Genomic DNA, 26,513 nt, shown 5'->3' on the forward strand with positions numbered 1-26,513 from the left:
CCCTTACCCCTTTCTCTTCTTATAAAATCTACTTGAAGCATGAAAAAGTATAGATCTCCGGCCCTTAAGCACATCCTCTCTTACTGCTGGTTAGTGGGCTTCAGCACCCGGAAAACATAGTCATTGGAGCCACGTAATGAGTAAAAACGCCTCTGTTAGTTTTCATCTTCAAGATATATGAAACAGAAGCCTGGCCCTGTTTCAGGTTTCAACATTTTTAATAATTTTCAATGATGGGCATTAAAAATGTAAGTTTAGAAAAATCTATTATTACAAATGTGAATGAATTAACTCCAAAAAGTGACATTTTCTTCCCCAGCCAGAAAATGGTATAATTAAAAAAAATTTTTTTATTAATAGACCAAAAGAACTCAAAGTATTTTTGTTGCACTTGGCATTTAAGTAAAATATAAATGAATTCTATTTGTTGAACTGCCAGTTAATAAATCCCTAGTTTGCAAAATGGCCAAAATTAGGCCCAGAATCTGAGCATATAAACTCAAGGTAACCGTAAATTGTAAAGAAGTTTTCTGATCAATCCCTCCCCCAGGGTGCAAACAATGGGCAACAATTTCAGCAAAGCTGTGGGCAGGAATGATCAGCCAGTGGGTATACAAATTTCACAGTGTTTGCCTGCCTACTGACTCAACTGATTATTAAGTCAAAAATGCTTTGTGTTGTATTTTATAGTCTCACCCAGAATAACTTTTCACATAATAATTAAAAAATAGAACTCTCTATGAAATAAAACATAGAAGTGAAAAAATAGATCATAATCACAGTGTCTGTGGTAGCTCTCTATAATTAGTAAGCAGAAGCCTGGAAGATACCTGCATCAGTTCACATTCCAAAGCTGTTCAGCTTTTCACATAAAATGCAGTATAATCGTGTATGTATACATGGTGTCCTATTATATAATGTAATAAAAATCCATCTCATAGTATTTTACTCATTTATAATCACTTGTGATGTATAACTTACATCTATCAATTTCATACTTCGAATGAAATAGTGAATGAAGAGCATTTGCCTAAAGTCAGCCACATCTATAAAAGTAAATCAACCTTACAAATTCTTGTAATGCAGAGCTGCTACAATTACCAGAATGAAAGACTTTTCTTAGCTAAAGGAATTCCAGACATGAGCTAGCAGGTGGGAAGTGGAGTTTATGCAGAAGAATTCCTCAAATAACAAGACCAACTCAACTGGCCCTAAAAGTAAATCCTGGTGATTTACTTTCTTCCACAGAATCTATAGGTAGAGAGACAGAGAAGATTTTCTAATGTACAACCCCAGGCAATGTGAGGCAACAGCCCTAATCCTCTCTCCATTCCCCTAGAGAGGCTGCCTGAGAATACTGTGGCAACAGTGATGAGTAGCTGGATTAATGGAACACCCCTTTATCATAAGCTTCCTCCAGGACTTAAACTGTCCTGACCTAGTACGGGCCTGCTTGGCCAACCCCTAGCCTTCCAATCGGCCTTTAAGTAAGGTCTGACCTACTCCGTCTACATTTCCCCTTTCCCTTCTTGAGCATGATGACTTCTTCTCCCTTATCCCCAGTCTCCCATTCCCATTCCCAAGTACCCAGATATGTGATTTATATTTTAGCAATTTTGATGTATGTTAATTCACATTTAAAAATGTCTCAAAGAGTAAATATCTCCTATTTTAGAGGGCACTTTTGTGCCAGTATATTATTTCTAAATATACTTATAAGGTTTCTGACAGAAGTTTATCAGTCACTGTTTGCGTCTCTTCATTACAGGTGGAACCAATTTACTAACCATGGCTTCATTCTGCTGACACTATCTTCAATGTCCTGCCGAATTTCATAAGTTGATTCTAAGCGGAAGAGGTTAAAGTTCCTTAGCAGGTAGTCATGAAGAGTCAAAAACTGCAAATTCAATTTGGGAAGAGCAAGACAACCTGAAAAGGAAAAAAAGATCCATATTTGAACTCTTCTTTTTTTTTTTTTTTTTTTTTTTGAGACGGAGTTTCGCTCTGTCGCCCGCACAATCTCATCTCACTGCAACCTCTGCCTCCCAGGTTCAAGCCATTCTCCTGCCTCAGCCTCCTGAATAGCTGGGATTACAGGCACCTGCCATCACACCTGGCTAATTTTTTGTGTTTTTAGTAGAGACAGGGTTTCACTATGTTGGCCAGGCTGGTCTTGAACCCCTGACCTCGTGATCCGCCCACCTCGGCCTCCCAAAGTGCTGAGATTACAGGCGTGAGCCACTGCGCCCAGCCTGAATTATTCTTTTAATCAGACATTTGCTCTCTGTATTAAAAAACTGGCACCTCAAAACTAAGAATCTAACGAATGCCTGAAATGCAGCATATCTGGTAACAACTTATTTTTGTTTTCACACAGATGTTAAAACCAGATTAATAAATGTTGGCTCTTAAGAATTAGGGGTGAGGCCGGGCACGGTGGCTCACGCCTGTAATCCCAGCACTTTGGGAAGCCGAGGCCGGTGGATCACCTGAGGTCAGGAGTTTGAGACAGCCTGGCCAACATAGTGAAACCCCATCTCTACTAAAAATACAAAATATTAGCTGAGTGTCATGGTGGGTGCCTGTAATCCCAGCTACTCAGGAGGCTGAGGCAGGAGAATCACTTGAACCCAGGAGGCAGAGGTTGCAGTAAGCCAAGATCATGTCCTTGCACTCCAGCCTGGGCAACAAGAGCAAAACTCCGTCTCAAATTAAAAAAAGAGAGAGAATTGGGGTGAAGGATGAGTTTTATTAATACATGTAATCTGCATATGAGTGATCTGTATGTAAACAGTACTCCTTCAAAGTATTTAAAGATACTTGTACTAACAGTCTCAAGTAGTTTAAAACTTCTTCCCTTATCACCTAATTTATATTTGGCAAAATACTGAAGTGAATAATGTTACCATAAATTTAGCCCATGACAAAATTTAGCATGAACACCGAATTATTATGTTACATTGCATAAATCAATCTCCAATAATTATTATTGTGCTCTGAACTTGCCTTCCGGCTAAACTTTAAGGACAAGACATTGTTTGTCTGTTATTCCAGACTCCCCCTTTTCATTATTCTCACTTAACACTATTTCTCTTAGACAATAAGTGACTACTGAGCTGCAATATCAAAAAGGTTTTAAAAAATCCCAGAACACATTTTACTGATAAGTCATAGTCTCATCATTGTTGCCCATACTACCAAAAAAATAATAAACTTAAATACAACAAATATTGATGTACAAAATTTAACATTATTTATATTAGTAAATTCTGACTTGTAATCTAACTCAATTTCTTTCAGTAGCACATTTTTATTTAAAAAAATGACAATTAAAATGTCACCACTTTTCAACACTCACTGAATTAACAAATCTAAGTGTTAAGTATCAATAGCTACTAACAGCACAAAAAAAGAGACAAGTAGATAGTATGTGCCTCCTGATGAAAGAACACACCACCACCAAGAATCTTGCCAAGGATAACCTTAGCCTGATCAAGCCTTTGCAAAAGGTGGTACTAATTTGCAAGAAAAATAAAGAACAGAGGAACATGCTGCAACATACCATACCATGAATATTCAATCAGAAAAAATCTATAGACTATGGGAACTCTACAATTAAACAACTCAAGTTCTTCAGCAGGAAAAAAAAAAAAAAGAAAGAAAGAAAGAAAAAAAGGAATGTATAGAAGGTACCAGTAAAGTAAAAGACTTTTTTTTAATGAAACCTGTAACCACCTTGTCAGCTATCCCAGAATCCTCCCATGTGCCCTTTCCTGGTTACAGCTTCTTCCCTTTACCTGAAAGTAACTATTTTCTGACTTTTATAGCAATCACTATCTTGAATTTCTTTATAGCTTTATCATCCAGGTGTGCATCCCTAGACATGAGAAAGCAACATATTAACCACTGTAAGAACATAAAAAGATATGAAGACTGCCTTTGTTCTGAAATCTAGCACAATATTAGTGCACTGGGTCTATCGGAGTTATGGCTCTAGGATATGTCTTAGAGTAACCATTTTAAGTAAATATATCAATACTTATACTTGTGATGTCTTTAAAACAGTCACATTTCTTCTACTAATGATGCCATTGTTCAAAAAATGTCCTGAAATTTCTTTTGAAATATACCTTCAAAGTATATCTGAATGCACTTTTGCATATACTCAGTTGTGGCAAATTCTCATCCTCAGAGGATGAGTGAAAAGTGTTTAGATCCAAATCTGGGGAAATAAGTGAACAAACCAGGCAATACCATTTTGGATCAACACTAAGGGTTTACTATCAATACATGATAATGTCTTTTTTTTGGTGATCATTACCTGGCTTTACATAGAATTTAAAAGAGCCCCTAAAAAAAAGCCTTTGAAAAACAAAAGCTCTATCAAACACAGCCTATCATAGTGACAAAATGAAGGCTATACTTCATGCATTATCAGGTCTCCTTGAAAACAGTCTTATGGTCAGGTGCAGTGGTTCACACCTGTAATCCCAGCACTTTGGTAGGCTGAGGTGGGCAGATTGCTTGAGCTCAGGAGTTCGAGACCAGCCTGAGCAACATGGGGAGACCTTGTCTCTACTAAAAAAAAAAAAAAAAAAAAAGCTGGGTGTGGTGGTGCACGCCTGTGGTCCCAGGTACTCGGGAGGCTGAAGTGGGAGGATTACTTGAGCCCAGGGACAGAGGCTGCAGTGAGCTGAGACTGCACCACTGCACTCTAGCCTGGGTGACAGAGCAAGACCCTGTCTCACACTAACAAACAAAAAAACCAAAACAGTCTTAGGGCTTTATGGTCATATTTTTCACAGGGTGATATGTGTATAGTTAAATTTAATAAAAACCCTTAGTGCTAAAGCATTCAAAATACTAAATCTTTTCTAGCTTCTAAAGTTAACTTCTGGGCACCAGGAAATTATCCTAATGTACAGAGTGGACTGAACTACATTGTCTATAATTGCCAATTATATATGATAAATCTGAAATTGTTTGATTGTACAGCTGAATCCATATTTCTTTACCATACCTTCTCCAGAATAGTACTCAGTTGGGACAATATTTTCATCCCATATAATTTTCTCAGTTGGATACAAAGGCATCTGGTTCAACTGCTGAATCTGAGAAATTCGACGTTCATGACGAGATACCTAAAAGAAAGGAAACAAGTTCATGCAGAAGGTTAGAAGTATCTTTTTTCAATCAAAATAATTTATGGAAGAAGTTTCATGCCTAAAAGTTATTATAGCAGTTCAACAAGAGATTTTTTTTTTCTTTTCCTATTTTCTCCATAGATGAAAGATGAGAAACGAACCAATGGTGATGGTCTTTGGAATCAGGCAGACCTGAGCTCAAATCCCAGCTCCTCTACTTATGAGTACTGTAAAAGCTGGGCACGTTACTTTAACCTTCCTAACCTTAGTTTCCTTTTCACTAAAACAGATAAAGTGCCACACATCTCAAGTTTCCAATGAAATATTATGAAATAGTGTCAAAGTCCCTGGCACATGCCAAGGGTTTAAAAACCATGACACTTAGCATTAATCAATGTAGGAAAAAATAGGAGCTCTAGGTTTTGGACTATAGTTTTCATTCCTTATACTAACTAGCTATACCATCTGGGAAAGTTTATTAATCTATCACCCTAGTCTTCTCACTTTATGTTCCTTTCCATGATGACCTCTGTGTACCCTTAATATTAATAATCTATCTCAAATATGAAAACAAGTGTTACACCGGGTGCAGTGGCTCACGCCTTTAATCCCAGCACTTTGGGAGGCTGAAGTGGGTGGATCACCTGAGGTGAGGAGTTCAAGACTAGCCTGACCAACACGGTGAAACCCCGTCTCTACTAAAAATACAAAAATTAGCTGGGCGTGGTGGCGCACACCTGTAATCCCAGCTACTCAAGAGGCTGAGGCAAGAGAATTGCTTGAACCCAGGAGGCAGAAGTTGCAGTGAACCGAGATTGTGCCATTGCACTCCAGCCTGGGGGACAGAGTGAGACTCCATCTCAAAAAAAAGAAAAAGAAAAAGAAGTGTTTATCTAATAATGCTAAAATGACATATTCTTAAAACATATCACATTCTCTTCAATGAAGATAGTATAATTATAGAAAAAAAATCATGATATCTAAACAATATGTATGTTTTAACTTTTTAATCATAAATTGAATATTAGGAGAATCCAAAGCCTGGGGAAATCCTTTAGAAAAGGGAGGAAACAAAACATAATGTTGTAGCACTATACATTTTAAAAATTATTTTCTTTTGTTGGATCTATTTAAATTTTAGGAATAAAATTCTAGCCACGAGACCTTAATAGGCACAGGATCAACGTTATCCTCAAACTTATTTTCCATTAGAATTCCTGAAAACAGGTTGGGCATGGTGATTCATGCCTGTAACCCAACACTTTGGGAGGCTGAGGTGGGTCAATCACTTGAGGCCATGAGTTCAAGACCAGCCTGGCCAACGTGGCGAAACTATCTTCTACTCGAAATACAAAAATTAGCTGGGAGTGGTGGCACACGTCTGTAATACCAGCTACTTGGGAGGATGAGGCACGAGAATCACTTGAAGCTGGGAGGCAGAGGTTGCGGTGAGCTGAGATCACGCCACTGCACTCCAGCCTGGGCGACAGAGAGAGACTCGGTATCAAACAAACAAACAAAAAAAAAAACAAAAAAAGAAGAATTCCTGAAAAAAATCCTCATTTCTTTCTATTGCAGAGTTATTAATTCCAAAAACCTTACTCATGAGAGGTTTTACATTGTCAGAAAATAGCACAGGAATTTTTAGGAATTGAAAGAGACAATGAAAAGTGATTTTGCATATAAATACTTGCTAATAGAATTATTCATCCAGAAAGTAGTTTGAAGAGATAAAATACTTGAGTAAAGAAATTCAAAAGATGAGAAAACAAAAAATCAAATGATAATACAATTCCAAAAACAAAATGGGAATTATCCACCTAATCTTTGGCCCACAAAAAAATCTATATGAACCTACATCTTTAAGAATGACTTTAAAAGGCAGGGAAAACCACATGCAAAATTCAGAGAACATTAATATTTACCAGCAATTCTAGAAGAAATTCTTTATCAAAAGTTGTGTCTTCATTTTTAGGAAGAGTTGGCAACAAGCAGAGGTATGATGCCACCTGGTGGAGTGTGTTTGAACTGCAGAATAGAGAACAATATTTTATTCATAGTAACTCACTTCACTTCATTTTTGAAACATGTATTTTTACAAATAGCTTAAAAAACAAATATAATACTATGACATGGGCAGCAAATATCAAAAACCAGCAATGAAAATTAAGGCTTTAGTGCAGGGTTCTCAAAATATTCTGCAAACCTCTCATTGTACCCAAGATCCTTCTGGGCAGTCCCCAAGAACACTTTTAAATATTAATACTGGCCGGGCACGGTGGCTCAGGACTGTAATCTCAGCACTTTGGGAGGCCGAGGCAGGCGGATCCCGGAGTCAGGAGATCGAGACCATGCTGGCTAACATAGTGAAATCCCATCTCTACTAAAAATACGAAAAATTAGCCGGGCGTGGTAGTGGGCGCCTGTAGTCCCAGCTACTCGCGAGGCTGAGGCAGGAGAATGGCGTGAACCCGGGAGGCGGAGCTTGCAGTGAGCCGAGATCGCGCCACTATACTCCAGCCTGGGCGACAGAGCGAGACTCCGTCTCAAAAATAAAAATAATAATACTAAGACATTGTTTCACAGTTTTATTTAAGAATGTCCTTGATGAAGCAGTAAAAAAAATTAATACTATTAAATTTGGACTCGAGCACCCGTTTTATTTCAAATTCTGTGACAAAATGGAAAGTACATATTTTGCACACAACTTTTACTTTAAAAAACAACGAATTGTTGGACGGGGTGCAGTGTCTCACACCTGTAATCCCAGTACTTTGAGGCCGAGGTGGGCGGATCACAAGGTCAGGAGTTTGAGATCCATCTGGACAACATGGTGAAACCCCGTCTCTACTAAAAATACAAAAATTAGCCAGGCGTGGTGGTGAGCGCCTGTAGTCCCAGCTACTCAGGAGGCTGAGGCAGGAGAATCGCTTAAACCCAGGAGGCAGAGGTTGCGGTGAGCCGACATCGTGCCACTGCACTCCAGCCTGGGCAAAAGAGCAAGACTCCATCTCAAAAAAGAAAAAAAAAAATGACAAACTGTTTATACCAGCCTTGGACAAATGGCCAGTTTTTTTTTCAAATTTCAAATTTTGAATGAAATAAGACTATAATTTCAAGGAAAACAACTATCAGTATTTGCTGTCAATGATAAAATTTGAACTTCCGCGTGAACGTGAAAAATTAGAATTTTGGAAAACGTATTCGCCACCATGAGCTTCACAGCTTTCCACTATTTAACTGGTTTCAACACCTCCCCAAAATCCCTTATGCTAATTTATAGCAAATCCTCCTCTCCATCCCAGCCCAGCAACCATAATCAGTTTTCTATTTGTAATTTTGTCTTTTCCAGGAGGTCAAATAAATGGAATCACACATTAGGTAGTCTTTTTTCTTGTTTGTTTTTTGAGACAAGTCTCACTCTGTCGCCCAGACTGGAGTGCAGTGGCATGATCTCAGCTCACTGTCACCTCCACCTCCCAGGCTTAAGCAATCCTCCCACCTCAGCCTCCCGAATAGGTGGAACCACAGGTGCCCACCACCACATCCAGCTAAATTTTTGTATTTTTGGTAGAGACGAGGTTTCACCATGTTGCCCAGGCTGGTCTCAAACTCCTAAGCTCAAGTTATCTGCCTGCCTTGGCCTCCCAAAGTGCTGGGATTACATGTGTGAGCCACCATGCCTGGTCTTAGGTAGGTAGTCTTTTGAATGGCTGCTTTTACTTAGCATAATGCATTTGAGCATTTGAGATTCACCCACACTGCATATTTATCTGTAGTTGGTTCCTTTATGTTGCTGAGCAATATTTCATGATATGGCTGTATCACAGTATGTTTATTCATTCAACAGTTGAGGGATATTTGTGTAGTCCAGTTTTTGACAATTTTGAATAAAGCAACTATATTCATTTTTGTACATATTTTTGTGTAAACATAAGTTTTCAGTTTTCTTGAATATATCTGTAAGTGGAAAACACTGGATCATTATGTTAAGTTCATGTTTACCTTTATAAAAAACTCAAATTTTTCCAAAGTGGCTATCCCACTTTGAATTCCCACCAGCAATTATGAGAATTCCAACTGCTCCACATCCTTGCCAAGAGTCAATATTATCCGTTTTGGGGTTTTGTTTTTTTTTTTTTTTTTTTTTTTGGTTTTGTTGAGACAGGGTCTTGCTCTGTCGTCCAGGCCGAAGTACAGTGGCATGATCATAGCTCACTGCAGCCTCGATCTCCTGGGCTCAAGCAATCCTCCTATCTCAGCCTCCTGAGTAGCTGGGATTACAAGCATGTGCCGCCACGCCTGGCTAATTGTTTTGATTTTTTAGTAGACAAGTGATCCTTCCGCCTCAGCCTCCTAAAGTGCTGGAATCACAGACGTGAACCATTGTGCCTGGCCTTATCAATTAAAAAAAAAAAAAAAATTCTAATAGGTATGTAGTATCTTCTTATGGTTTAAATTTGTATTTCCCCAATGACTAAACATGTTAAGCACCTTTCCATGGGCTTATTGACATCTATCTACCTACTTTGGTCAAGTGTCTGTTCAAATCTTTTGTCACCTGTAAATTGTTTTATTATTATAGGAGTCCCCCCTTATCTGTGGTTTCACTTTCCATAATATCAGTTACTCATGGTTGACCAGAGTCTGGAAATAGTTAAGTAGAGTAGAGTAAGATATCTTGAGAGAGAGACCACATTAGCATAACTTTTATTATAGTATATTGTTATAACTGTTCTCTTATTATTATTGTTGTTAATCTCTTACTGTGCCTACTTCATAGCTTTATCACAGGTTTTTACATTACATGTAAAAACACAGTATATATAGGGTTCAGTACAATCTACAGTTTCAGGCATCCACTGGGGTTCTTGGAACACATCCCCTGCAGAAAGTAGGGGACTACTGTATTGAGTTCTGAGATTTCTGGATACCATTCCTTCATCAAATACCTATTTAGCCAATATTTTCTCCTAGGCTGTAGCCTGTTTTTTTATTCTCTTATCAATGTCTTTCAAAGAGCAGAAGTCTCTTAGTTTTAATCAAGTCCAATTCATCATTTTTTTTTCCATTATGGATTGTGCTTTGGTGTCTATAGAAATCTTTGCACAAACCACGATCACAAACATTTTCTCCCATATTTCCTAGAAGTTTTAATTTTGACATTTAGGTCTATAATCCATTTTGAGTTAATTTATGTATATGATGCAAGGTATGGGTCAAGGTTCATACTTTGCATATGGATATCTAATTGTTTCAGCACCATTGATGAAATCCTTTCTCTACTGAGTTGCCTTGACACATTAGTCAAAACTCAACTAACCATATAGGTATGGTCTATTTCTGGACTCTATTCTATTCCATTGATCTATACATCTATCCATTTATCAATACCATAATGTCTTGATTACTATAGCTTTATAGCAAGTCTTGAAATTAGTAGAAATCTTCCAACTTTGTTCTGTTACAAAATGGTTTGGGTTATTATAGTTCCTTTGCCTTTCCATGTTATTTTAAAAATAAGTTTGTCAATTTCTATAAAATATCCTGCTAGAATTATGATTGGAATTAAAATATATCTATAGATAAATTTGGGAAGGATTTACACCTTGGGTCCTCTTATCCATAAGCAAGACCTAGCTTCTAATTTTTCAAATTAATTCATTTTAATTGTACAGACTTCCTTACATGGTTTCAGATTCTACTCTGAAACTAATTTTTAAAGAAACTACCACTTGTCAAGTTTTCATAGAGTATCAAAGGAGAACATTCCCAAATTATTTGATAAAGCTTATCAAAATACACTTCCCTCTGTGTAAGGCCAAATTTTCTTAATTTACTTCAACCAAAACAATATCTCACAACAAACTGAATCCAGAAGCAGATCTGCAAATCTGTCTTCAATTAAATCAGTCACAAAAGTGTAAAACAATGACACTCTTTTAATGGTGCATTTTTTTCATTGTGGAGAATATGTTTTTCATTAGCAATACATATGGCTAACATATAATAGATTTCAACCAATATACTTTTTTTTTTTGAGACAGAGTCTCACTCTGTTGCCCAGGCTGGAGTGCAGTGGCATGATCTTGGCTCACTGCAACCTCCGCCTCCCATGTTCAAGCCATTCACTTGCCCCAGCCTCCCAAGTAGCTGGGATTACAGGCGTGCACCACCACACGTGGCTAATTTTTGTATTTTTAGTAAGATGTGGTTTCACCATGTTTGCCAGCCTGGTCTTGAACTCCCGACCTCAGGTGATCCGCCCACCTCAGCCTCCCAAAGTGCTGGGATTATAGACATGAGCCACCACAGCCGGCCTCAATTGATATTTTTAAATGAATTAATAAATGTTTAAAATCTTTCCAGTTTTTATTTCCACTATAGTGAATATAATGAATATAAGACACATAAATGTTCTTTGGGATCCTCAATAATTTTTAAGAGTGTAAAGGAGTTCTATGGGCAAAAATAAATTCCCTAGATGAATTATGCAGCTAAGCTAAATGTAAAAAAAAAAAAAAAAAAAAAAGGGAATAAAAGTATTTTTTAAATATAGGAAAACATTTTATAACCTTAGGGTGAAAAGGACTTCTACATAAAGCATCTAATATAGTTATTAAAAAGAATGACAGTTGTCATTAACAATTTAAAATATCTGTAATGACAAAAGATGTTACAAACAAAGTTAAACTGAGAGAAAATAAATGCAACACAAACTAGACAAAGGATTAGGATCAAAAATATTAAAAGTTCTTTAAAATCAGTAAGATGACAAGCAATGAAATGCAAAATAGCAAAGGAAAATAAGAAGGTTACAGAAGAAACGTAAATGGCCAAGAAAAAAACAGAAAAATGCTTAATTTCCCAAATAAGATCAGGGAAATGCAAAGTAAAATGAGATAAAAATAGCAAAAATTAAAGTCCAATTTACCCAGCATTAGTAAGGAGAAAAATAAATCCTCATGCACTGCTAGTTTAAGTGTAAATTGATACAGTCTTTTCTGAAGGAAATTTAGCAATATGTAACAAATTTTAAACACATGCCCGGTTTGAATCAGCCATTCTGCTTCTAGGAATCAGTACGAAAAGGATGCTCATTGCAGAACTGTTTGTAAAAGCCAAAACTTAAAAATTAAAGATTCACCAATAGGAGGCCAGGCGCGGTGGCTCATGCCTGTAATCCCAGCTCTTTGGGAGGCCAAGGCAGGATCACCTGAGGTGAGGAGTTTGAGACCAGCCTGGCCAACATGGTGAAACCCCATCTCTACTAAAAATGCAAAAATTAGCTGGGCATGGTGGCGTGTGCCTGTAGTCCCAGCTATTCGGGAGGCTGAGGCAGGAGAATCTCTTGAACCCAGGAGGCGGAGGTTGCCGTGAGCTGAGATCGCACCACTGCACTCCAGCCTGGGCAACAGAGCAAGACTCCGTCTCAAAAAAAACAACAACAAAAAAGATTCACCAATAGGAGATTAACTTTTAAAAAAATAAGGCCGGGTGCGGTGGCTCACGCCTGTAATCCCAGCACTTTGGGAGGCGGAAGCGGGCGCATCACGAGGTCAGGCGATCGAGACCATCTTGGCTAACACGGTGAAACCCCGTCTCTACTAAAAATACAAAAAATTAGCTGGGCGCGGTGGCGGGCGCCTGTAGTCCCAGCTACTCAGCAAGCTGAGGCAGGAGAATGGCGTGAACCCAGGAGGCGGAGCTTGCAGTGAGCCGAGATAGCGCCACTGCACTCCAGCCTGGGCGAAAGAGCAAGACTCCGTCTCAAAAAAAAATAAAATTAAATCAAATTAAATTAAAAAATAAAAAAATAGTATGCTGGTCCTGTTTAATGGAACTCTATGTAGTTATTTAAAAGAATGAAATGAATCTATGTGTTATTAATTACATTAAATCCTCATATGAGAATGAACAACCAAACCAACCTCAGTTTATTACATTTTAAACAGTCAAGGAACTAAATAAAATTTCTCCCAAGAGCTGGGAGATGATACAGTATAGTAGTTAAAAGTTAGGGCTTGGAAATCACACTATCTGGGTTTAAATTGTATCTCTGCCACTTACTTGCTGTGTAACCTAGGCAAATTACTTAACTATTCTATGCCTCAGATACCTTATATGTAAAATGGTACCTACTTCTAGCATGAATGTTTTCAGAGTTGTTTACACACTTAACAGAATGTCTATCACATAGTAAATAAATGTATGCCATTATTATTACTATTTCAAAAGGGTATATTAGCAGATAGCTAAGTGCCAGAGGATATTACTAATTTTATACATTTTAAACATGCAAAAATTTCCCTAAGTCACACCTCTAATATCAAACATAATGAATCCTTATTGGTTTTTGTCGTATGTCGTTTATGACTGATGAGATTGACCAGCTTTATATTCTACTCTAAGAAAAATTCAAGATCGAACAAAATTGTATACATCATAAAAAATAGAAACTTTACCAAACATGGATAAGTGACAAAGACACCAAACTGCTGGAGAGAAGCACTAGTTGTAGACGTCAATGAAGAGTGAAATAACAAGTAATATTACCTAAAGTACTGCAAAATGATTAAAAGCAATAAAGAAAAGTAAAATTGAGGGAGCATGATACAAAAAAAGAATATATACTTTTTTCACGTTGTCTTACCTAAGAGGTCCAAATAACTTGACCAAGGACTCCCGAGTATCTACTTCTGCCACATTTGAGAGGGCAAAATCATAGAGTTCAGGAAAATGTGCAAAAGCAGCTCTCTAGAAAATAATGGCAAAAAATATTAATAATTAATGTCTACATATTAATATAAACATCTACTATTTAAGAATGAAAATATTTTATAAAAATATTAACACATTTCTTTCTTATATGCTTCTTTTATGTGACCTCTACCTTAATCAGACAGAAGCATATAATAAAAAGAGAAAAAACAACAACTGTCATAGCAGAAATGTAAAAAACATAAAGTTGGCGTTCAGCTTTTGACATCTAAAAGGATTTTCAATATATACGAAAATAGCCACAAAGGCTAGCTTTATTGATAGAAGAGGAGCAAAAAACAAATACACACTTGATTATCAAGAACTGGTCTAACAAGACGAAAAGTAAGTCCCAAGGGAAACTCTGGCTGTAGAGAGAACTTGAAGGAGAGACCAAAAACCTTATGCTTGTGCCTTGCTTTTGTTTGGAACTCTGGGAAAAGACCTCACAGGGTAGCACTCTCAACCAACATAGGGTAAGCTGTAAGAAAATAGAAATAGTAGTATTGCAACAGAGTGACTGAGATAATATCCCTAGTCTTCCTTGGGATTTAACAACAGAGTGATTGAAATAATATCCTTCGTCTTCCTCGATGCCCATGTGGCACAGAAAAGATACGGAAGTTTTCATGTGTTCCAGGGTGGATGACACAGAAGGTTGCCAAGGTTGCCATGAGTGAGCTTGCCATGGGATTATGAGATTACTGCACACAATGGCAAAATGACTCCGCAACCCAAGCATGAGAATGAACTGTGTAAACAAGGAAATAAACAAGTCAGTCCTCAGGGGAATGCTAGTACCATCAAGCAAAGTTGGGGCCTCCTCAACAGGGGAAATAGCCAAGTTCCTTGGAAGCAATAATGATGCCTTGCCTATGTCAATACAATAGACCACATGCCACACCAGCTGTGGTTATTTCAAGGGCAGAGACGGGACAAAAACAATAATGCTCTGAAAAAAGCAGGAAAAGACATCTGAGTTAATCCCTCTTCCGAAACAATAAGGCTATTTTGGTGTCTCCACATACCTAGTAGGAAAGAAGAAAAACAGAGATTTTTTTTTTCGATTTTTACACCATTATTTATTTATTTTTTCTTCTAAAAAAAAAAAAAAAACGGGATACATGTGGAAATGTGCAGGTTTGTTACATAGGTATACATGTGCCATGGCGGTCTGCTGCACCTATTGACCTGTCCTCTAAGTTCCCTCCCCTCAACCCCCAACCCCAACAGGTCCTGGTGTGTGTTGTTCCCCTCTCTGTGTCCATGTGTTCTCAATGTTCAGCTCCTGCTTATGAGTGAGAACATGCGGTGTTTGGTTTTTTTGTTCCTGTGTTAGTTTGCTGAGGATGATGACTTCCAGCTTCATCCATGTCCCCACAAAGGACATGATCTCATTCCTTTTGATGGCTGCATAGTATTCCATAGTGTATATGTGCCACATTTTCTTTATCCAGTCTATCATTGATGGGGATTTGGGTTGGTTCCATGTCTTTAATATTATAAACAGTGCTGCAATAAACATACATGTGCATGTGTCTTTATAGTAGAATGATTTATATTCTTTTGGGTATATACCCAGTAATGGGATTGCTGGGTCAAATGGTATTTCTCATTCTAGATCCTTGAGGGATCACCATACTGTCTTCCACAATGGTTGAACTAATTGACATTCCCACCAACAGTGTAAAAGCATTCCTATTTCTCTGCAGCCTTGCCAGCATCTATTGTTTCCAGAGTTTTTAATAATTGCCATTCTGACTGGTGTGAGATGGTATGGTATCTCATTGTGGTTTTGATTTGCATTTTTCTGATGATCAGTGATGTTGAGTTTTTCTTCATATGTTCGTTGGCCACATAAATGTCTTCTTTTGAGAAGTGGCTGTTCAGATCCGTTGCCCACTTTTTGATGGGGTTGTTTTTTCTTGTAAACATGTTTAAGTTCCTTATAAATTCTGGATATTAGACCTTTGTTAGATGGGTAGATCGCAAAAATTTTCTCCCATTCTGTAGGTTGCCTGTTCACTCTGATGACAGTTTCTTCTGCTGTGCAGAAGCTCTTTAGTTTAATTAGATCCCATTTGTCAATTCTGGCTTTTGTTGCAATTGCTTTTGGCATTTTTGTCATAAAGTCTTTGCCCATGCCTATGTCCTGAATGGTATCGCCTAGGTTTTCCTCTAGCGTTTTTATGGTTTTGGGTTTTACTTTTAAGTCTTTAATCCACCTTGAGTTAATTTTTGTATATGCTATAAGGAAGGGGTCCAGTTTCACTTTTCTGCATGTGGCTAGCTAGTTTTCCCAGCACCATTTACTGAATAGGAGATCCTTTCCCCATTGCTTTTGTCAGGTTTGTCAAAGATCAGATGGTTGCAGATGTGTGGTGTTATTTTTGAGGTCTCTGTTCTGCTCCATTGGTCTATATGTCTGTTTTTGGTACCAGTACCAAGCTGTTTTGGTTACTGTAGCCTTGTAGTATAGTTTGAAGTCAGGTAGCATGATGCCTCCAGCTTTGGAGAAGAGAGATCTCTTAAGAGATAGCTAACTTGATTACAAAAGAGTTTGAACTGAATCTTTACCCCCAACAAAAGACTCTTTAAAACAGAAATAGCTGGATTACTTTAAACAGAAATAGCTGGATTACTTTAAACTGACAAATAAAACTTTTCTGCCATCAGAGAAACTGGAGCTCAAGAACAAGATAAGATCAGCAATAGAAAACAAGTGAAGATACTTTTTTGGGCGTATCTGAACTACATTGGTAAATTTCAGTCCCATCATATGTGTTCATCTTAAAAATGTGCAAAATGGTTACACACCCCCTGCCATATGTTGAAATACTCTTTAATAAAATAAAACTGACAGCAGAGCTAATATTTAAATCCACCAAACTGGCCCAGTAACTAACATTTCTGAGTAGCAAATATCAGTATATTGATTCACAGAATTTAGACAGGTTATAAAAGAAAGTCTTATTTTTCAAGAATTCATCGGAAAAAGAAATGTTAAAAATGTTGAATATAAAAACACTATTAAATTAACATCGTTTTCAATCTGTACCTATACAAAACCTACACTGTAGTATGATAAAACCTTATGGAGCATACATAAAGTCTATAATGTATTTTAATTACCTGTAGAGAAGTAATTCTATCATAGTGAATTGTGGTCATCTCATTCTCTGTCAGAGCATTTCCAGTTTGGTCATTAATTTCAAAACCAGTATAGAATTTAAGCATATCCAAAAGCTGAAGAAACACATTTAAATGTATAAATCATATGAACATAAGGGCAAGAAAGCACAATACTGTTTAAAATAATAAACAGGTTCATACAGTTTCTCAGAGGTGCTGAAAAACTCAGGAATGTAAACATGACAAAAAAGATTTTAGAACATATCCAACTAAAAATGTTTTAGTTACATGAAAATAAAGTATGTGAATAAATTGTTAAGTCTATTTCATATACATGGTCTACTTCTGCAAAGAAAAACTTATACTGCAATCCCAATACCTAAGAGAAATTAAGGAGGTAATCTAAAGAAGCCCGGCATTTTAATGAAACAAACAAACAAAATCTATCTTATCTATCTACATCACTGAAAACTTACAAAGCTATAGCACAAGAGGGAACTCCTGAGGTCTCTTACTACAGGTTTTGCAATTCATAATTGGAGATACTTTTTTATATGCCACTTCTTTTTTTTTTTTTTTTTTTTTTCCTGAGATGGAGTCTCGCTCTGTCACCCAGGCTGGAGTGCAGTGGTGCGATCTCGGCTCACTGCAAGCTCCACCTCCCGGGTTCACGCCATTCTCCTGCCTCAGCCTCCCGAGTAGCTGGGACCACAGGCGCCCGCCACCATGCCTGGCTAATTTTTTGTATTTTTAGTAGAGACGGGGTTTCACCATGTTAGCCAGAATGGTCTCGATCTCCTGACCTCATGATCCGCCCGCCTCGGCCTCCCAAAGTGCTGGGATTACAGGCGTGAGCCACCGCACCCAGCTGTGCTGCTTCTTTTACAGAAAAACACTAAGATAGGGAAAGCTAAGTTATTCTTTTTTCTCCATGGCCATCAAAGTCCTTTGGCTTAGTTTCTCTTGCTAACGAGGCTCTGATGTCTCCCCTGTAGCAGCAGCATCAAAGAGCCTACTGGCTGCACTCACCCCAAATCTTTATTATTTTTCGATCTAATCTATGGCAGATCAGATATTAAGATTTTAATATATTTTAATATATGTGGCAAATCACTAGATAGAAATTTAAAAAGAGAATAAGAGGAATGCTCCCAGATATAAAAGAACAAAGGGGATATGTAAACACATACCAAAATTGTATCTCTAACTATGATCTCATTGAAAGATAGCATTAGAAGTTTGTTAAAAATGATTTCTTCTGCTGGGTGCAGTGGTTTACGCCTGTAATCCTAGCATTTTGGGAGGTCGAGGTGGGCAAATTGCCTTAGTTCAGGAGTGTGAGACCACCTGGGCAACATGGTGAGACCCTGTCTCTACTAAAAATACAAAACATTACCCGGGCGTGGTGGTGCATGCCTGTAATTCCAGCTACTGGGGAGACTGAGGCAGGAGAATCACTTGAACCCAGGAGGCGGAGGTTGCAGTGAGCCAAGATCATGCCACTGCCACTGCACTCCAGCCCGGGTGACAGAGCGAACTGTGTCTCCATAAACAAAACAAAACAAAACAAAACAAAACAAAAAAAGAAATGCTTTCTTCTGCATGACATAACAGGAAATGTAAAATACTGTGTCTTCCTACCCAAGACAACAAAGTTAAGTGCATTTGCAGCTTCCTTATTCAAGGCAGCATGTATACTTCTACATGATCAACGATCTGTCACCATCATCTTATAGAAAGAGTCATAGTATTGGGGTCTAGTTCATTTAAAATTAATGCTCATCAGCTACTATATTTCACATAAAATCAAAACTTGTGAACATGTGTGACTGTATTCCCCAAATCATAATTTAGTCCAATAATAAAAATCATACATAATTAACAAAAAGTTATATAATTACTAGAGGCAACCTATATAAGAATACATTCATTTTATATATTAAGACATGACTTCAAAATAACTAGGAGTTTGTGTTATGCCCTGATACTCCTAGTTGTGTGGCAAAGAAAAGAGCAATTTAGAAAGTAAAACAATAAATACGTTCAGATACATCAATATTCACCTGGGAAAAAAGATGGCCATCCTCTTCTCTATGAACAAGATTGGAAAGGTAACAGTGAACCAGAAGGTGGGAGTCATCCAGGATGGTATTAAACCAGCGCCTTGTGGGTAGCAGGGCCTGGGAAAAACAAACATCATAACAGTAAGTTTGCATCTATTCTCCACAGCTAGAAGTGAAATCTACTGATATTTAACTCACAAGTATTAATCACATACAAGGTACCCTCCAACCTTCCAATAGACACACTGTATACAATGCAAGAGGTCCCGTTCATGCTGTAAACAAACCCAGTGGCAATGTTTTTGGTTTTAAAAACAAGAACGATGATAAAAGAACTTTTAAGATAAAATTGCTCATGCCTATAATCCCAGCACTTTGGGAGGCCGTGGCGTGGAGGGTGGATCACCTGAGGTCAGGAGTTCAAGATTAGCCTGGCCAACAGGGCAAAACCCTATCTCTACTAAGAATACAAAAACTAGCTGGGTGTGGTGACGGGTGCCTGTAATCCCAGCTACTCGGGAGGCTGAGGCAGGGAGAACTGCTTGAACCCAGGAGGCAGAGGTTGTCTTGAACCAAGATCGTGCCACTGCACTCAAGCCTGGACGACAGAGCAAGACTCTGTCTCAGAAAAAAAAAAAAAAAAAGAAAGAAAGAAAATCTAGCACTAAAGGAATCTCACAGATCATCGTGGCCAGTAGTTTTCCAATAAAATCCTACGTAAAATCCCAATATATACCGTGTGTAAGTTTAAAAGTGGAGTTGCTCTGAGAAAAAAGGAAGTACAAATCCCTACGTGGAGACTCCTGTCTTTGTTTCCTCTCCTCATGTTCCCCTACACTATAGCTTGAAAAACACTAATCTAATCAAATATCCTCATTTTATAGATGAAGTTATTGAGATCCTCAGAAGTTAGAAGTTAGTTACCGGCAGCGCTAGAATTTGAAAGATCTCATCAATGACTGCTAGTCCAATATGCTAATACTCATATCAAAAAACCACCTTACTTCTCCAGACAAAATAAGAAATCTTCATTTTAAAAAATTGAACACAGCAGCTATATTTTTCTTCACAAACATTGGGCACATTTAGAAAAGTGAGATTATTTAAAGAGACAATTATAAACCCATGACTTCATCCACTACAGAAAACTCTGTATGAGGGGTATTGAAGTATGACACAAAATGAATTGCCACTGCTGGACTCATGTTTAATAACTATACTATGTAATGTTTTTTCTACAAACTACGGCCCATGATAGATGAGTCAGTTATTTGAAAACCTGAAGGGCCAACTAACTACTCGTGACTTCCTTCTCTGAGTGACACTTTGAAACATGTACAAAGTAAAACCAGTTTGAGGTGATGAAGAAATACTTCATATAGACCAGGCACGGTGGCTCACACCTATAATCCCAAGCAATCCTCCCACTTAGGAGGCCAAGGTGGAAGGACTGCTTGAGCCCAGGAGTTCAAGACCAGCCTGGGAAATATGGTGAAACCCCGTCTCCACAAAACACACAAAAATTAGCCGGGCGTGGTGGTGCCCAACTGTAGTCTCAGCTGCTCAGGGGTCTGAGGTGGATCAGGAGGATCACTTGAGGCCTGGGAGGCAGAGGCTGCAGTGAGCCGAGACAGTGCCACTGCATTCTAGCCTTGGTGACAGAGAAAGACCCCATCTCAAAGAAAAGGAAAGAAAAGAAAAGGGAAAAGAAAAAGAATTTTTCTTTTCTTATTTATTAATGTATTTTTATGGTATTTTATTGTATTGTATATTAATTTTTTATTAATGCATAATCTATATTAATGTACATTAATAAATATTGTATACAATAATATATTATACAATACATGGGCGCCCAATATGTATTGTATTATTATACAGTACATATGTATATAATAAATATATACATATTTACCTTTAATATATTTTAATTAGAGAGAAAGGAAATATATACCTTTCCTTTCTCTCAATGTGAGAAATTGAAATATATAATAAATACATACATATGTATTGAAAAGAAAAGGAAAAGAAAAAAATACTTCATATATAGTCATATGCTTAATCTTAGACCCCCTAATGATTATATAACAAAAAAGTCACTGTAGATTTCTTACCTCTAGATCAATCATAAGTTCAATGAATCTTTCACAGTAATGAACTTTGTCCATAGTGACTGGTTCTAGACATAAGAGAGAAAGCATGATGGAATTTTCTTACTAGGCCATTTTGCATGCTGTTTCTCAAAACTGGCAGTTATTTAATAACTTAAATAAAGTCATTTGTCTTTTATTCATCAGAATTGGACTATGATTTAGAATGAGGATCTCACATATATATTTTTTTAAGGAAGGCCTTACCCTGATACTTAGCTCTACAAATATGAGAAACTAAAAAATCTAGCTTGGGTCAGAAGCACATTTTAAAAATCAGGTTTGCAAAGATATTTTAAAAGTATTAACCTTTAAAAATCTGTATTAAATTAGATTTTGAAAAAACTTAGAGATACAAAAACTAGAAGGCAGTTTTATATCAGTTTTTGCTCCACTTTCTTATTGTCTTTACATTCTAAACTTCTGAGAGTTTTCTCGTATGTATAAACACACACACATACGTATATGTACACACACATACCTTTAAAGTGCACTGAAAACTAATTAGAGAGGTAATTTTTATGATTTTTTTCCACTGTACATGTATTACTTTAACATTAGAATGCCAATGACACAAAGAACAATACAAATACCTTTTAAATCACTAGCTTATTACATACTATTTATGAGCATAATATACTATTTTTACAAACATTTATTTTTGTTTTTAAATAATTACAACCTTGGGGCATGAAATATTTTCAGAGTACAAGCTTTTTTTCTAATGCCAGGAAATGGTCTACCATTTTACCAACTAAAACCATCCTGTCAAGTTGGTTTCAATTAAAACAAAGATAATTTTAGGTTTCCTGTTGCTACTTAGTTTAAAGACTTGCAGCAGTGACTAACACCCAGTGCTAGACCTATAGAAGGCATCCTACAAATGCTTACATAAAAATCCATTTATTTATTTGTAGTGTACAGGAAAACAGAAAGCTTAATGTAAAGCAAGAAATGTGAATACTTTTGTGATTAATATATACAGAAATGTTAACTGAAACTTTTTCAGTTAGCATATGCCCATAATCCAAACCCTGAAATAACAGAAGTATAGAAATTATTAGCTGGAAAAGACCTTTGAGAGCATCTATTCTAGATCTTCATTTTCCAGGTAGAGAAACATGATCAGAGAAAATGACCTGATAAAGGTGTAAAGCTAGAATGGTTGGTCAGAACTGGAACCCAGGTTTTCTGAGACATACATATACAGTTATTTAAAATAACAATTTAAAGGAGCAATTTTTAAATTAAATCCATTCAAACCAACCTTTTGTTGCTATCTTTTGTTCTTGTAACTGTCAAAGGAAAACATTTTTTCCCAAACTAAAAGAATGAGCAAATTCTGAATTCTGTATCTTTATTTACATCTTGAGAAATTACTGGAAATGGCCTATTTAAAATTAGAAAATAATGAATGGTGCTCTGGTGACTAAAGTTGCATGTTTTTTTATGATAGCTGGTCCTACTGGGCATGTTGCCTGAGGTAGAAACCTTGCTTTCCCAATTTCAGACACAAATATATCCTTATCATTTGTCTCAGCTATACTGTTAACTTTTTTTCCCTTCTAACAGCAATCTTAACATCTCAGACTATCCTACACAGATTTCCAACAACTCATCTGGGCATTCCGTTTTTAATGACCCTATTTTAAAAAGGAAACTACAGTCCTTCTTAAAATCTTTAAAAAATTAGCCTTCTGTTTCCTAACTACATAATCCATCTATCTTCATACTCATTCTGAACTGGCAAATTACTGTCATCATCCTGTTAGTTCCTTTGCCAGCAAGCTGACAAATTTTGATAAAAACTCAAGATTAAGAAATGATGTTTTCTGGCCAGGCGCAGTGGCTCACACCTGAAATCCCAGCACTTTGGGAGGCCGAGGAGGGTGGATCACTTGAGGTCAGGAGTTCAAGACCAGCCTGGCCAACATGGTGAAACCCCATCTCTACTAAGAATACAAAAATTAGCCGAGCATGGTGGTGTGCACCTGTAGTACCAGCTACTTGGGAGGCTGAGGCAGGAGAATCACTTGGACCCAGGAGGCAGATGTTGCAGTGAGCTGAGATTGCACCACTGCACTCCAGCCTGGGAGACAAAATGAGACTCCATCTTTAAAAAAAAAAAAAAAGTTGTTTTCTGACAGTATATAAACAATAGTGTCAACAGCAAGTGGTTTATAGTCTGTTAAATTACTGCAGGCCCTATGTTCTTGTTTTTGAAACCTAGATGACCCTAGATAAACATTCCATAGTTAGAGATATCAATTTTTATTACAGACATTAGTTCTACAGACATTAGTAGCTCAAAGCGCTCAATGTTATTCTTTGTGCCAAGAAAACCCAATCTTAGTCCTCTTTCCAGGTTTGAAGGCACTTAGTGGAAAGATTTAGATATACTAACATTAAGAGACTTAAGATTATAAGCATAAAACGTTTTCTTTCTTTATTGTTTTTTTTTGAGACGGAGTCTCGTTCTGTCACCCAGGCTGGAGTGCAGTGGCGCGATCTCAGCTCACTGCAAGCTCCACCTCCTGGGTTCACACCATTCTCCTGCCTCAGCCTCCCGAGTAGCTGGGACTACAGGCACCCGCCACTGCGCCCGGCTAATTTTTTGTCTTTTTAGTAGAAACGGGGTTTCACTGTGGTCTCGATCTCCTGACCTCGTGATCCACCCGCCTCAGCCTCCCAAAGTGCTGGGATTACAGGCGTGAGCCACTGCACCCGGCCAAAACGTTTTCTTTATACTAATGCTAGTAGTAGTACTGAGCCCCAAATCAGATACAACTGATTTACTGCATTGGTCAACTCTTCACTGAATTGTAGCTATGATTTTCAATTCTAAAATATTACTTGGAGGGTCAGCATTTATAACTCATTCCATTGTATTTTTTTAAAAGCTGTACTTTCTGATGCAAAAATATAGATACGGTATACCTATAGAGCTGTTCTTAGATTATATTCCATTTAAAAATATTAAACAATTGGCCGAGCGTGGTGGCTCACGCCTGTAATCCCAGCGCTTTGGGAGGCCGAGGCAGGTGGATTACCTGAGGTCAGGAGTTCAAGACCAGCCTGGCCAACATGGTAAAACCCCGTCTCTACTAAAAATACAAAAATTAGCTGGGTGGGGTGGCACACGCCTATAACTCCAGCTACTCAGGAGGCTGAGGCAGGAGAATTGCTTGAGCCCAGGAGACGGAGGTTGCAGTGAGCCAAGATTGTGCCACTGCGCTCCAGCCTGGCTGACAGAGTGAGACACTGTCTCAAAATAATAATAATAATAATAATAATTAAACAATTATATTTTAATTATATTTTATAATTTAATATAGTATATACTCTATATAGTATATACTTACTTTTTAAATCAATAAATGGAGCTATGATGGAGGAAAATCCTTCTATTTAGTCTTTTAGCTCATATCTCAGTAATATTTCTCCTTTTTTCCTCCAACAGTATCAACAGGACTTAAAAACACTATTCAGCACCATATTATAAATAACATGCAAATATGGTCTGCAATTTTCCTCTTCACAACTGTATCTCAGCACCTTAGACAGGACCTAGATCTAGTAATTAGGTGATAAAAATATTTGCTACATAAAGGAATATTTCAATAACCACACTGGTGCCTTTAAAATAACCCTTAGGCCAGGTGCGGTGGCTCACGCCTGTAATCCCAGCACTTTGAGAGGCTGAGGTGGATGGATCACTTGAGGTCAGGAGTTCGAGACGAGCCTGGCCAACATGGAGAAACCCCATCTCTACCAAAAATACAAAACTAATTGGGCATGGTGGCGCATCCCTGTAATCCCAGCTACTTGGGAGGCTGAGGCAGGAGAATCACTGGAACCCTGGTGGGGGAGGTTGCAGTGAGCCGAGATCATGCCATTGCACTCCAGCCTGGGTGACAGAGCAAGACTCTGTCTCAAAAAATAAGTAAAATAAAATAAAATAACCCTTAAAGGCAGTCCCAATACTCACACTGGTAATATATTTAAAAAGGAGAGGACATACACTTTGCCAATACAATTTAAAATCATTCCAAGAACAGTTTTTAGATTAGAGATGAGTAAATACCATAGGGGCAGCTATACGATAATTTCACAAATGCACTGAGTAAAAAAGAAGATAGTTACCGGAAAGTGGGACTGATTTCAGCACAGAGATAAACTTCTGGATGAGTTGTGAAAGAAATCTCCTCTCTTGATATGCCCTAAAATCAGAAAGAACATTGACCAATTATTTTTGAAAACTAGTCATTTCAAAAGTAAATTTTAAATGTTGACCACGGCTTTCCAATGCTGTTCAACTGTTCATTTCTTTGTGAAGCTGGGACTATAACTTGAATATACAGCTTCTTTCTATGTAAATACAGTGCTATATGAAGAAAAGGAGAGTCACATTACTGACCTAATAAGCCACCTAAGCAAGCACCTCCTTCTCTCACCGTGAACGTTTTCTTTTTTCAGCATTTTTTTTTTTATTTTTTGAGGTGGAATCTCGCTCTGTTGCCCAGGCTGGAGTGCAGTGGCACGATTTCAGCTCACTGCAACCTCTGCCTCCTGGGTTCAAGCAATTCTCTTGCCTCAGCCTCTCGAGTAGCTGGGATGACAGGCGCCTGCCACCATGCCTGGCTAATTTTTGTATTTTCAGTAGAGATGGGGTTCCACCATCTTGGCCAGGCTGGTCTTGAGCTCCTGACCTTGTGATCCACCCGCCTCGGCCTCCCAAAGTGCTGGGATTACAGGCGTGAGCCATGGCGCCCAGCCTGAGCCACAGCTCCCAGCCAAACATTTTCATTTGTGATTTACAAGTCAGATGGAGAAAGAAGTTTCAAAATTCCATTTATAGTCTGCCCTTACCATTAAAAATCTCACATTTAATGTAGTTAAAATGAGATGAACAATACTATATTTTAACGTTTAAGTATTAAGTATAATAGAGTATTACAATAGCTAAAGATCAAATGTTTAAAAAATAATTTTCTATTCATTATTACTTTAAGATATATCCATTAATGAACAGACATGTATCAAGTATTGTATAGCTGTAAATGCGTGTAACCGTCCTGCTGGAAATACAAAGAAGGGGAATGGCTAAAATCTACTTGCAATAACAAGTCATATATTATAAACACAATGAGTAATACATGCCAGTATGCGATTAATAAAACTGCCTTACATTAATTAAGCACGCATTTTGCCAGGATCTGAGCTATGCTAAACACTTCACATCTTATTTAATATTGATAACAGTC

At 37.6% G+C, this 26,513-nt stretch overlaps 1 protein-coding gene across 1 annotated transcript in view; it reads right to left on the reverse strand.

Annotated features, from left to right (window-relative positions):
* AQR (aquarius intron-binding spliceosomal factor) overlaps positions 1 to 26,513 on the reverse strand; it is a 112,035-nt gene that overhangs the window by 56,763 nt on the left and 28,759 nt on the right. The window contains exons 9-16 of the mRNA XM_054450651.2: positions 25,393 to 25,469; positions 21,214 to 21,278; positions 19,100 to 19,216; positions 17,037 to 17,150; positions 13,798 to 13,901; positions 7,070 to 7,172; positions 5,021 to 5,141; positions 1,788 to 1,929 (exon numbers count right to left, since the gene is read on the reverse strand). Coding sequence (XP_054306626.1) covers positions 1,788 to 1,929; positions 5,021 to 5,141; positions 7,070 to 7,172; positions 13,798 to 13,901; positions 17,037 to 17,150; positions 19,100 to 19,216; positions 21,214 to 21,278; positions 25,393 to 25,469 — 843 coding nt within the window. The remainder of the gene's footprint in view (positions 1 to 1,787; positions 1,930 to 5,020; positions 5,142 to 7,069; positions 7,173 to 13,797; positions 13,902 to 17,036; positions 17,151 to 19,099; positions 19,217 to 21,213; positions 21,279 to 25,392; positions 25,470 to 26,513) is intronic.

This window comes from Pongo pygmaeus, chromosome 16, assembly GCF_028885625.2.
Source record: "Pongo pygmaeus isolate AG05252 chromosome 16, NHGRI_mPonPyg2-v2.0_pri, whole genome shotgun sequence".
Classification (NCBI taxonomy): Eukaryota; Metazoa; Chordata; class Mammalia; order Primates; family Hominidae; genus Pongo; species Pongo pygmaeus.